Below are 12,647 nucleotides of genomic sequence, written 5' to 3' on the forward strand. Positions count from 1 at the left end.
CAATTACACTGGAAAAGTATGAACAGTACTACTGAAGTCAAAACTCTTTCAAAAGAAAACCTGTTAATATTTTGTTTTGTAATCATGTTTTTGTTTTATTGACATACTTAAGAGCAAATAGAGAAAGAGGGAATAGAATAATAAGAAATGTTTGACTTCAAGAGGAATAAGATGGTTTTGCCTCATAAAAACTGTTTTTGAGTGTTCTGATCTGTCAGTTTATTTCCTGAAGTAACTTCCATCTGAGTTTTTTTTTAGTTTTTTGTTTGTTTGTTTGTTTGTTTGGGGTTTTACACTTTTTAATAAAAAATAATCCCCATATAAATTATTGCTTAACTGCCTCCTTTCCAGTTCCTATTTCTAAGGCCTTAGTTTCATTTCAATTTTATTCTGGAAGTCTAATGTAAAGAACCATAGTTGAGAAAGCAAAACGTATTCACAAGTGTTTATCAATTGAAATTTCTATGCTTCCCAATACTGAGGTTCCAAGAGAAGACAGAAGCCTAGCTTTAAATTTAAAGTTTCAGTGTAACAATGTAGTCTTTCTGTTTATGCTTCCTTTCAGCTGGTCCCAGATTTTCTTGTTTACATAATTTTCATGGTTGGATAGAAAAATAAACATACTGCATGATGTAAATGCATATGAATGAGATTTCATACTAGCATTTATTGTCTAATCTCTGCTTCCAAGACCAGGCCCCAGAAATTACAGAGCTGGAGAATGCTGGGCTGTGCGATATTCGACAGTATGACTGCACATCTGTGAGAGTGTTTGGACATGGCTTCAGGAACTCATTGAACCTGAAATGTGAAATCATCAAATTGCAAGTAGGTCTCCCTGAATAGTGACAATTACATTTTAAACTTCTTAGAGAACAAGGGACAAAATGTCAAACGTATTATTCATTGATACACACAGCCCAATGGTTTAGTGGTAGCTAAAAGCAAAGGCGCTCAGCACTTTGCAGCAAACACTCAAGACTTTGCAAGATTGCCATTTCCTCCATGATAGGAGAAATACAAAACATAATGGGAATGTTCAGCAGCTGGGAGGGAGATAACAGCACACAGCAGCTATCTGTCAGAAGAGGGCAAGGGCAGCCCTATTAGTAACAACCAGCACATCGTTGTATTTTTAAGTGCTTGTGGAGAGGAATTGAAGTACCACTTCTTTGAAAAAGGACAGCAGGGTTAAAGCCATTACTAGATTTCTGTCTCAAATCTAATGCTTGAAATAGCCTTTTATAAACATAATAAATCTATTAAGAAAAGATAAAGGCATTTTTGATACATTGTCCATTTCCCAGAGGTAGAATACCATGGGTATTTAATGATATATGTCAGGTTTGAAAAGGAGATTAAAAAATGTTTCACTGTAAACTTAAGGGGAATTTGTGTAGAGAGACTGTTGTTGCTCATTCTTAAAAAGAATTTCAAGGTAAATATATAAGCAATTTACAAGTTGTAGCCTGGAATTAATGGTCAGCATACAATTTTTTATGTCATGTTAGACACGAGAACAAAAAAAACTAAAAGTAAAACTGTATTTTATTGGTATGATGATGGAAGGGGTGAGAGCTGGCAAAAGGGGAACCATTCAATGGGTTCCTGAGACAATAGTTTTTCTTAGCTATTTCCAGCAGATGCGGAAATTATTTTGACAGATTAGGCAATGCTAGCTATAGATTTTTCTTAAACTCAACATATATCCACTCAAGTTGGCTTGAAATGATTGTCAAGAGTAGGTTTACACTCCCCTTATATTAAAAGACTTTTAGACCAAGCTTGCAGTAAGACAATTTTTGGGAGTTCACTTATCACAGTTTGAAATGTGTCAGTTTTAACTCATGGCAAGATATTCTGAAATCTGTCTTGGTGATGCTGTATTTGGCTCCCAACACAAAAACTTCCTAATTAATCGCTTTTAATGATGATCTTCTCACTGACAAGAGCCATTTTATTGCTGTTAGTTGCATTTGAGGAGAAAGCTGTGATTTTTTTCCTTGAGAATACAAAAGAAAGGAAGTTTGGGGTACTGTTTTTTATTTGGTTCTGAATTAGTTAATTTAAGGAAATGTCAATGGACTTGCAACAGTACAGAACTGCACTTATTTTGAGATTGAACTTAAATGATCAAAATTTTGTAGAAGAGGCATGTTGGCAGAATTTAGAATTTCTTTTTCTTTTCAATATTTTGACTTTTGAAATGTTAAATCAAACCTATTGTTCATGGGCTGTCTTACCCAGTTTAGGGTAGATACTTGATACAGGTTTGGGTAGGAAATGGCCAGGAACCTACGATTACAAAGGTAGAGAATTTAAAGGTAGAGGATGAGAGTATGTTTAATCTCTCCAAAACAAAAATACAGTTTTATTTCCTTCTGTTTTACATTGAACTCCAATTTCCATGAACCTTATGAGCTGGAATGCTTACAGATCTGAAGGCTTTTTAATTGGTTTTTGAAAGGTTAAGCTGTTTCTGAAAAAATCATCTGAACTTGCCTCCAGCTAGTAACAAAACGTTTCTGAAGAAGTAGACGATACACATTTCAAAGGTTACAGTACTAAATGTACTAAACTCAAAATTACATGTTTAGAAATATTTAGCTTTTATACTTACTTTTGCTGTGAATTTCTTAAATGAGTGTAGGGTGAAAGAAAAAAAAAAGAGTGGCTGGTACAGAAGCAGCACATGTGTCGTTTTAGCAAAAGTGTTCCTTTTTCTGTTTCTTAAAAAAAAGGCAAGGCCTTCACACTCTTCATGTGAAGATTGGGATTGAATAAATGTTTTGATTGGTTCCAGTAACTAAAAAAATGCAAGCTCAGTAAAAACTACTCAAGCTCAAAATCCTTTTTACTAGCTATTCTCTTGATTCTTAGTCAGCCTGGATTCTTAGTTCCATCTCATTTTATTTATTTTCCATATGCTTAACCCTACTTCCACATCAATGCTTCAGTCAAACAGTATTATCATCCTTATTCTGTTATCTTGAGCTTTCAAAATGGATCTTTAGATGGTCTGTCCTCACAGCAGTTTAGAAGAAAAGGCTGTGGGTGTCAAGAAAAGTCAATGGTGTCTTGTTCCATTGAACAACCCCTTGGCTTGTGCAAGGGATAAATGGCCATCTGCCAGTATTGCCCTGGCACCCAGAATGGTTCCTGAGCCCTGCCAAAACCCTCATCTGCTCCTTCGACTAAGGCCTGTCCTGGCATGGGAGCAGAGATGGAGTGGAGCAGAGGCACTTGCATGTCAGATCAGTGTGTTTGAGAATCACCCAGTGCTTCACTCCTGTTCCCTTCCAGCTGGAAGGGCTGTTTGTCCTTGGCAATGCAGTGCCAGAGGGCCGTGCATCAGGAAAGACTTCTCTGCCTGCTCCTCTACAATAGCAGGATTAGGTAAAAATCTGTGTGTGCAAATACTGTCATCTAATTTTGCCACTGCATTCTAATCCAGACACATTAGACTGGTTCAAACACTGTGTAATACATGGGGAGTTTTTCTCTGGTAAAAATTTTTGTGATGTATTTCAGTTTTCGTGATGTATTTCAGTGAAAAACAAATTTTTTGTCTTAACATTCAGTATAGTGATAGACAATGGATTCCTAGAGAACCTCTAACTGTGCCAGCTGCCTTCCAAAATGCCAGGACTGTTGAATGCCAGTTACCAAGTGATGGCCAGCAGTCTGATGTCATGGATGTGGTTGATGACAAACCCATTGCCAGATGGCAAATAAAGGTACTCTCTGAAATTTCAAATATTTACTTACAAATATTCCTATTAAGATGAAAATACATCACATAGATATTATCCTTTATTTAATGGTACTAAAGGGAGAAGTCAACTTGCTTAACTTGGGGTCTCAGTCTTGTCACCTAAGCTTAAGTGTCAAGTATTGTTTGACAGTCTTGTCCTGCAAGGGGACTGGTGGATACAACCTAGGGCCTGCAGAGACACACATTCTTCAAGAGTAGAAGTTAAAGGCCAAGTAGTTATCCTAGAGTATTTCAAATGACCTTGGATCTATCTTTGGTAGAACTGAGTTGAGCTCAGCCACATGTACAAATCCCTGTGAGCAGATATCTGAGCTCTCAAACAGATGGAGTCAATAAGGTCAATAGAGCTTACACACAATTCAATTTACCTTACATACTGACATCTGCCTAGACTCCTTGGCAGATTTGATTAGATTTCTGATGATGTTTGTGAGGGTTTAGACACCTGCACGTGGGTGTCTATTAATGAATGGAAGCTCATGCTAGCAGACCAGGTGGGTCTATCAATACCTGTATCAGTTAATCCATTTTTACTGCTCACCTTGCAGGTTTCTAATGATGGATTTGTTTATAGCAACTCTAAAACAATGATATTATATGATGGAGCCTGTCACACCTGTGAACCACAAGAATCTGTGTTATGTATGTTAAAGGTATGTGTTTCACTACTCTCTATTATGAAAATATGCAATTTTTTAGGCTGAAAAAAATCTAGAAAAATTAGCAGAACATACTGTTCTTGTTTCCAGCAGGGATTTTCAATGCGCAGAAAGAGAAGCTGGGATGAGGCAATTTTAAATGTAAAAAATCAAACCAAAAGTTCCTCATATAATTACCAAGTAAAACCAAACTTGCTATCAGTTGTTTAGATTTAAAAGCAAGCTTAGTTGTTTAATAGAAGTGCAGAATGATTAGATTTTATTTGATACTTACAAATTCATAGCCAGTTCGATAACCAAAACCATTAATGAATCACATTTTCATTTCTCTGAAAGGAGAAAACATGCAACATAGATGGACTCTGTTATGGTGAAGGAGACACAAATCCAACCAGCCCTTGCTTACTGTGCAGACCTGACTTATCAAAGTTAACTTGGTCAGTTGTTGAAAGTAAGTTCTAAATAGGTATTTTTTAATACCAAGTAGTCAAAAGTCTGTGAAGTTTTAAAATTTATTATAATAATGATGTTTTAATTTTAACTAGGCAAGTGTTTTGACATCTCTGTTAGTTTCTGAAAATTATATTGTTGTTTCCAGACCATTTATGTAATATTTTAATTTACTTTCCCTGACTCTTCTGCTGTAGCAATTACAAATAACTAATGAAGATTAACAACTTTCAGTCTAATTAGTACTTTGGAGTCTTGATATTTAGGACAGCTACACTCATATATGTTTGTCTTCAACGTACAGGTGTAACAGGTATTTTTCAACAAATTATTCTGATGGCAAACAAGTGGAGATCCCAAATTAAATTAAATGACATGTCATATTTATTAGACACTTAATATCTGGGCATCATTTACATTGATGGCATAGATACATTGCCTAAATCTAAGTACATCTAAGTCTGGTGTGCTCCAGTCCAGTTAGAAACCACACTATGAAGGAAAAACTTAAGTTTAAATTTTTCATTTTCCTTCTCTGTAGTACAAAGTTCCAACATAGAAGTTGTAGCTCTTTTGGTGCAGATACCAGTCTTTGGATATACACATCACCTTGGTCCCTTCACCAAATTGTATGTTTCTTGGAGCTTTCATATTAGCCATCCAGCCTGTCCTGCCAACCCCAGCCTATAACCTCACAAATACAACCATCCTATAAGTGTCTTTATGAGTGAAAGACTTATGAAATCAAGCCTCTGCCTTGATTAGGAAAAGTCCTGTCTGAATGGGACTTCTGGTGCCTGTCTTGATGAATCTTGTCCCAGTTCAAACTTGTAGTGAAAGCAAAGGTAGATATAACTGTTCTAAAAGGATGAGATGTGAATAGAAGGAATGAAATGAAACTCATCCAGCAGAGAGGGAGTCAGTGGATTTCCATGTTATAGCCATGTTATGGACTGGAGTTCAATACGGCCAAAGTCAGAAATGAGAGAAGAACGAAAACTGGAGGCAATACTCCAAACCTAAGGAGCACGACCTCTTTCTGCAAGGGAGGATGATGTTAGAAATGAGGGAGTTTAGCAGCTGAGACTGGTTACACCTTCTTCTTCCTTCATGGCTTTTGCCACAGTGGGTGGATTCCTGCTTGCAGCAGTCACTGGCTAGCATTGAAAGTATCAAGTGTTTTTCCTGTGCCATTCAAATGACATTAGAATTTTTAGAGAAATAAGTATGTGGGATTTCTTTAGTAGAAAGATACGTTCCTTTTAATTTTTGTAAGTATTTTGCAACTTTTCCTTAGAGGAGGAAAATATCTCCTTTGTTACAGGTAACCAGCCTCCAGTGCTTGAAAATTTTCAGCGTGTGCTGCAGACATTTTATGGAGAAAATTTTTTATATCAGTTTTTGGCTTCAGATCCAGAGGGCTCTGCTATTCATTTCACATTGGATTCTGGTCCAGGAGGTGCCAGTCTTTCCCCATCAGGTCTCCTTTCATGGAAAGCTGTGTCAATGAATGTCCACAAATTAACATTTTCTTTGACAGATGACTGCAATGCCACGACCAAGGTAGAAATAGAGGTAATGGATATTACAGTAAAATGACACTTACTAAAAAGACACCTAACTTATCTATTTTCAGAACTCATTGCTAGTTCATTAAAAAAAAGAAAACTGTCTTATTGGGCATGTCTTGTAGGTCAGTGTAAAATCATGTGATTGCCTAAATAATGGCTCATGTGTGACAAACATTAATTTCCCACCTGGAAGTGGAAGATATCTTTGTGTGTGTGTGGCTGGATTTGAAGGTGATCTCTGTCAAGTGAATACTGATGACTGTAAACTTAACCAGTGTGGTATTGGCAGATGTGTGGATGGAATAAACAGCTATTACTGTGAATGTCCACATGAACTTCAAGGTAAATTGCTGCTTTATTTCCATGCATTTATCATGTTTAGTGATAAATAGGAGTTTTTAATTTTATGTGTAAAATTTTCTTTTTTAAATTTTTCACTGTAAATAACTTACTGTTGTAAGTTATGTAGTATTATGAAGAAACTTTATAGTCTTGTGGTACAGATATATGACATACTTCAAGATTTTTCTTGCATGAATATAATAGTTGTTTATTTTAGTTCATTATGAAAGCTAATTTGCATTGTTTCCCTCTGCAAAGGTAAATTCATCAACACAGGGAAACACAGGAGATTTCTCCTGCAGATAAGCATGTGGTCCCCACAGCCCATCTTCTCCATATTGTACGATAAGCAAAATGCTTGGTATGAGAGGAAAAATGTGAATAGCAAACCTTATCAGCTGTTCCTATTAGATGTACTGAAATGAATGGTTGCACTTTTTTTTTTCTCGGCACTTGCATACATTGTATTTTTATAAATGCACCATCAAAGTCTAGTGACACAATATTATAAAAAAATTTAAATCTGTATTTCAATACAGGTAAAAATTGTCAAGAGGATGTAGATGAATGTGCATCCAGTCCCTGCTTCCCTGGAGTGTTTTGTTTCAATACTTTTGGTTCTTACTATTGTGGTCCATGCCCAAATAATCTTCAAGGAGATGGGAAGTCATGCCATGGTAAAACTATTTGATTTTCAGAAGAGTGGTATTGTCTTACTGTCATTCAGATAAAATATCTTTGATTGTGCTTCATGTTTCTAGCAATAACTTAGAACTCTTTTCAGTCAGTTAAGCAGGGCTCTGTCTCTGCTGATATCAATGTTAGACTCTACTGGGTCAACACAGCTGTAAAACACACTCTAACATAGAAAAAAACAGATACAAAACACATCCTCATTCTTTTACATTAATAGAGTGGAATATTTTTGGCATTTTTGTCATTATTTTCATAATATGAGAAATTATTAATAAAATAGTTATTGAAAAATATATTTTTATTAGTTTGATTAGCATAGAACTGTTTACCCAGGCCAAGAGAGCTGCCAAACATTCATTTACATGCAATTTCTGAAGAACTTGTGTTTTTAAAATACTCTGCAAAAAACTTTTAAGAAATGTTTTTTAAATTTTATCTACTTTCTGAATTTTGAGTTGTTTTTATGTAATAAAATTGTAACTCTGTTTGTAATTTATGTAAATTTAAAAAAATATAGCTACTTCTGTGCACTGCTAATGTGCCTTCACATTTTTTCAGAAAGCTTTGATGACACTGATGTTGAAAGGAAGGATTCCAGAGGAGAAGTTGGAGAAAATAAAGGTGATTTTTTTCCTGAAGAAAATAGAATTTCTGATTCACATGCTGATAAGAATATAGGTGGCAGATAAAGGTTCTAGTCAGTTTTATGCTATTCACTTTATTTTTCAGTTTGACACAATTTATTAATTACTGGGGTTGTATTCTGATCTGAAAAATGAGACTGAAATGTCAATATCAAAAAATCCCTTGGGTCACTCAAGCGATTTTATTAACAGTGTGATGTATGACACTCTTACAGTTGCCTTTTGTTTTAGTGACCAACCACTGACATAAAATAGGTAACATGGGGATAGGGACATCTGTTATATGAGATAAACAAAAGTTTATGGCATTATGTTGAATGCCATTTTCCTGCTTCAACTCAGAAGAGAGGTGAAGGATATGGCAAGTGAATGTCTTTATTCTGAAATTCTGTAAGTGCTGTTGCTGGCATTTCCAGGTCTGTGCCTGCGGGGGGTTTCACTGTTGGAAAGTCTCATGTGTCTTTTCCCTATGTCTCTGAATTGTTTTTGGGGGGAAGGTAGACTCTCACTACATTGCTAGGGCTGGATAATTCTTCATCAGCTGCAAAATGGTTTGCTTTTCAGCAGTGAGACCATACTTTGGGATGATTCAGTAAAGTTTAACATTTTGTAAACCATTTTCTAGTTATAAATAGGTTAGCGTTTTATTCGTCCACTGCCCCATAATGCTAAAACCCCATATGCAGTATTCTACCAGTCTGGGATTACAGTACTGTACTTCTTTGCCCAAACCACACACTTTCCCTGGGCAGAATATGAAGAATTTATCATTCATTTTGTGCTGTCTTGAATGAGGAGACTGAGTCAGTCTCTGATGTTTATTAAACAGTTGAAACATCCTACTACTAAAACCATGCAGAAAGTTTAATCAACTTTGTTGGAACCCTGGATGCTGAGAATTTTAAACTTTCTGTACTGAAAGCACATAAATTCTCAGCATCCAGGGTTCCAACAAAGTTGATTTAAAAGTTTGAAGAATAAAACATGGTAATACTTGTGCTATGAGTTAGTGGCTTATTCCCCTATAATATTGTCCATGGTGCATCAGTATGTATAAGCATCTACATACATGTGGTTTTATCTTTGCTTCTACTGCTTAGGCAGACTGATGAACCATATGCAATAACTTTTCTTTGAATTCTTTCAGTTACCTAGTTGAAAGGAATATATGGAGCTGATAATCTGCTGACAGTAAATCTGTTTACTGACCTAATATGGGAAATGTCTGCTCCTACAAATCGTGCTTTATCCTAATCTTCCTGCTAAGGAAAGGCCATGGGTAAGGGCAGGAGAGGTTGTAATCAGAATACCTCGATCTTCTCTAATTCTCCCAGTTAGGTTCTACTGCATACTTACATTGTGACATAGCACAGGGAGAGATTTCCTGAAGCACAGAATGAATGGGCTGTATGTTTATCTGTTCAGAAAACATTCCCCACCCTCAAAGGGAAAAGAAGTCTGATGGTATTCACATACTTATCTGCCCTTTCTAACATACTGCAGGTTTTCAGCCATCATCCTTTGAGAAGGTTTTAAGCATGTCAGGTTATATTCCCAGTTCAACAGATGTCCCAAAGAGATTTATTTCTACAGAAATGGTCGGTAGCAGCACACTACCAGCCTCCACAGTAAAAACAATCACTGCCTGGAAGACACCTGATTCTCAGAGAAGTGCTTCTGTACAACCTGTGGTTACTGGGAACATTGCTCATGCTCTAGGCACCATCAGTGGTCACCTTGCTGACATGGAAAACAGTTCTTCAGTACATGCTGTAAAGGCCGCATCTTCAAAGAGCCATGCTGCATCACCTGAGAATAAAACTAGGACACAAGTTGAGGCCTTCAGCTATTTTGAGAACAGCAGGAAGACTTCCCTTAGCAGCACAGCAAGTACAAGCAAAGGACATTCTTTGCCAAACAAAGCATTCAAAGGTGGAAATCCTCAAAGAGTTCTGCACCTATTAACTAAGCATCAAGCAAGTCATTTACCTTTTACCCTTGTGGAAGTCACTGTCCCACCAAAAATGCTTCCTGAAGAATTGAGCGAAACAGTGATTCCTAAAGCAGTGACCTGTTCTGATTTACCCTGTTTTCCTGGCGTTCCCTGTGAGCCAAGGCAGGATGGAAGTGTCAAGTGTGGTCGCTGTCCTTATGGTTATTATGGAGATGGCTTCACTTGCAGAGGTAGTACAAATTATTGCACTTAAATGCTTTGAAGAAAAGAATCTTGAGATGTCTTTATAATATGCAAGTATATTGTTACTGTATTATCAGTGGAAAGTGTGGTGTATTGAATTTCCTCATTTTCATTATTGATATTGGCATAGCCTAAAGGCTTTTAGTTGTATGGATGCACTTAAAAATTCCTGATGTGTCTTAGACTCTGCATTTATGGGCAGCGACATCATGGATTCTCTGCAATCTGTTCACTACATTAGGCAAGACACAATGTGCTGAAATGCCACTTTCATTTTCCTTATTCCTTTCTTTGTTTTCTTCTTTGCCTTTCAGCAAGATGTAGACAACCCTGTGGCAAAAATATGGAGTGTGTGGCACCCAATATTTGTAAATGCAAGCCTGGTTATGCTGGTCATAACTGTCAGGCTGGTGAGTATGCCATGTTAATTTTGCCTGTGGTAACTCATAGGCACAAATTAATGATTTACAGACTGTTGTTGATTTTTTTTTTTGTACAGCTCTATGCAGACCTGATTGCAAAAACCATGGGAAGTGCATTAAGCCAAACATCTGTGAGTGTTTACCTGGATACAGTGGCTCCACCTGTGAAGAAGGTAAATGTAGCAGTCTTTGTTTTTAAATCCATAGCTACCCAAAGTATGCTGTGAACAGCTCCCATGACTGTTCATGCTGACAGCATGAAGGTGTGTTCATTTTACTGTCACTGTAACAGAGCTCTTGAGTTACATTTTGGTGTATGTCCTGATTTTCTTGATACACACTGTAAATGTTGCTTATGGTTGGATATTCCTAAATTTAGCTTTCAGATTAAGTAGAGCAGTTCACCAGTGAATGTAGTTGCCTCTAAGCTAAACACTCCTGAAGAGTGGGAAGCACTGTCTGGAAATTGTGTCAGCTTTCTTTTATTCAAGGTAACCACCAATATTGGGACTCTGTACTGCTGAAGTGAAGTTGTTCATGTTACTTACTTCTGTCAAAAGGCATTGCATGTATCTGCTTATTTTATTTCCAGTTTTTTGCTCACTGGCAGTTACTAACATTTCATTTTTTAAAAAGCATAACCAGTCCATGCATCTTTCTAGAGGCAATTCCTTGAACTTAATTTTGTATCTGCAGCACGTTGTAAACCACCGTGTCAAAATGGAGGCACCTGCTTGGCCAGAAATCTCTGCACCTGCCCATATGGTTTTGTGGGACCAAGATGTGATACAAGTAAGCAAAAGAGAATAAGAGAAAAATATACAGTATTTTTCCTGTTCTTCAGGAGCAAGAAAGCAAATTATGGTTTAAATATTTTATGCCTTCTGTCTAATGCTAGCAAATGACATAATACCTGTGCCTCCGAAGGTGCCTATACCTGGGCTTTATAAACATCAGGCAATATTTGCACATAACTGTGAAAACATAATGCACTATAAAAGCTGCAGATAGTTTATATTTTATTATTCACAAACGTGGAGAAAATTAGTACATTGTGTACGTGATATTACCTTTAGAAAAACATGCAGATGTTTCATATGTCCTGACAGCTTTTTAACTTCCATTAGTTCAGATTGATTAGATACTGGGGTATATTCAGAAGCTGGTGTGTCAGAAAGACTAGGATACAGGAAAATTGAATTCAGAACCACATTATGATGTCTTTTTTCCTTTTACCTGGCCTGAAAATTGAAAAATTTGCTGTGATCATAGCTGAAAGATTGGAATTATTTTGTCTCACGTAAATTGTCTTTGACATATCAAATCATGCATGCTGCAATTTGGCAACTCCAAATTTTGGATAGATTTTATATGGGTAATTTGTATCCTTCAGAGAATCCAAATTTAGACATGCTGTTTATATATTGTTCACCTCAATGTACCATTGCTTTATTGACCCTGAATTCAGAAAATCCTTTGTCTCCTCCTCAAATCGCAGGACTTCTGGTTTTCAGGTTTTCCCGTTCTAATTTCAATTCTGACAAAAAAATGCTACTCTTTGTGAAGGAGTACTAAAGAGAATGAGATGTTTTCCTGAAGAAGTGATTTATGGTTTTCCCCAGACATAATATTTTAATGTCTTTGCTTGTCAGTCTCATGTTCCTGTGTGCACGCAGCTGCTCTTGCATCACGCAACACAGTCCATTTGTCTCAGTATTGCATTTCTCATTTGGTTTAGAATTTTTATTTAAGCGTCTATGTTTTTAACACTAAATATAACCAGATCATGGATATTTGCATGGAAAGACATTTTATTTACCTTTGTCATCTATGTTTGCTATTATGGGTTTGAGACTAGATTACTCTGTTCAGCAATTCCTCTTCAGATAGG

At 36.5% G+C, this 12,647-nt stretch overlaps 1 protein-coding gene across 1 annotated transcript in view; it reads left to right on the forward strand.

The window, feature by feature from the left end:
- The window catches only part of VWDE (von Willebrand factor D and EGF domains), a 61,831-nt gene that overhangs the window by 42,735 nt on the left and 6,449 nt on the right, over positions 1–12,647 (forward strand). The window contains exons 13-24 of the mRNA XM_031066818.1: positions 692–828; positions 3,582–3,737; positions 4,324–4,428; positions 4,771–4,885; positions 6,209–6,459; positions 6,578–6,797; positions 7,337–7,474; positions 8,052–8,114; positions 9,641–10,321; positions 10,649–10,744; positions 10,834–10,929; positions 11,453–11,548. Coding sequence (XP_030922678.1) covers positions 692–828; positions 3,582–3,737; positions 4,324–4,428; positions 4,771–4,885; positions 6,209–6,459; positions 6,578–6,797; positions 7,337–7,474; positions 8,052–8,114; positions 9,641–10,321; positions 10,649–10,744; positions 10,834–10,929; positions 11,453–11,548 — 2,154 coding nt within the window. The remainder of the gene's footprint in view (positions 1–691; positions 829–3,581; positions 3,738–4,323; positions 4,429–4,770; positions 4,886–6,208; positions 6,460–6,577; positions 6,798–7,336; positions 7,475–8,051; positions 8,115–9,640; positions 10,322–10,648; positions 10,745–10,833; positions 10,930–11,452; positions 11,549–12,647) is intronic.

Source organism: Geospiza fortis, unplaced genomic scaffold (genome assembly GCF_000277835.1).
Source record: "Geospiza fortis unplaced genomic scaffold, GeoFor_1.0 scaffold138, whole genome shotgun sequence".
NCBI lineage: Eukaryota > Metazoa > Chordata > Aves > Passeriformes > Thraupidae > Geospiza > Geospiza fortis.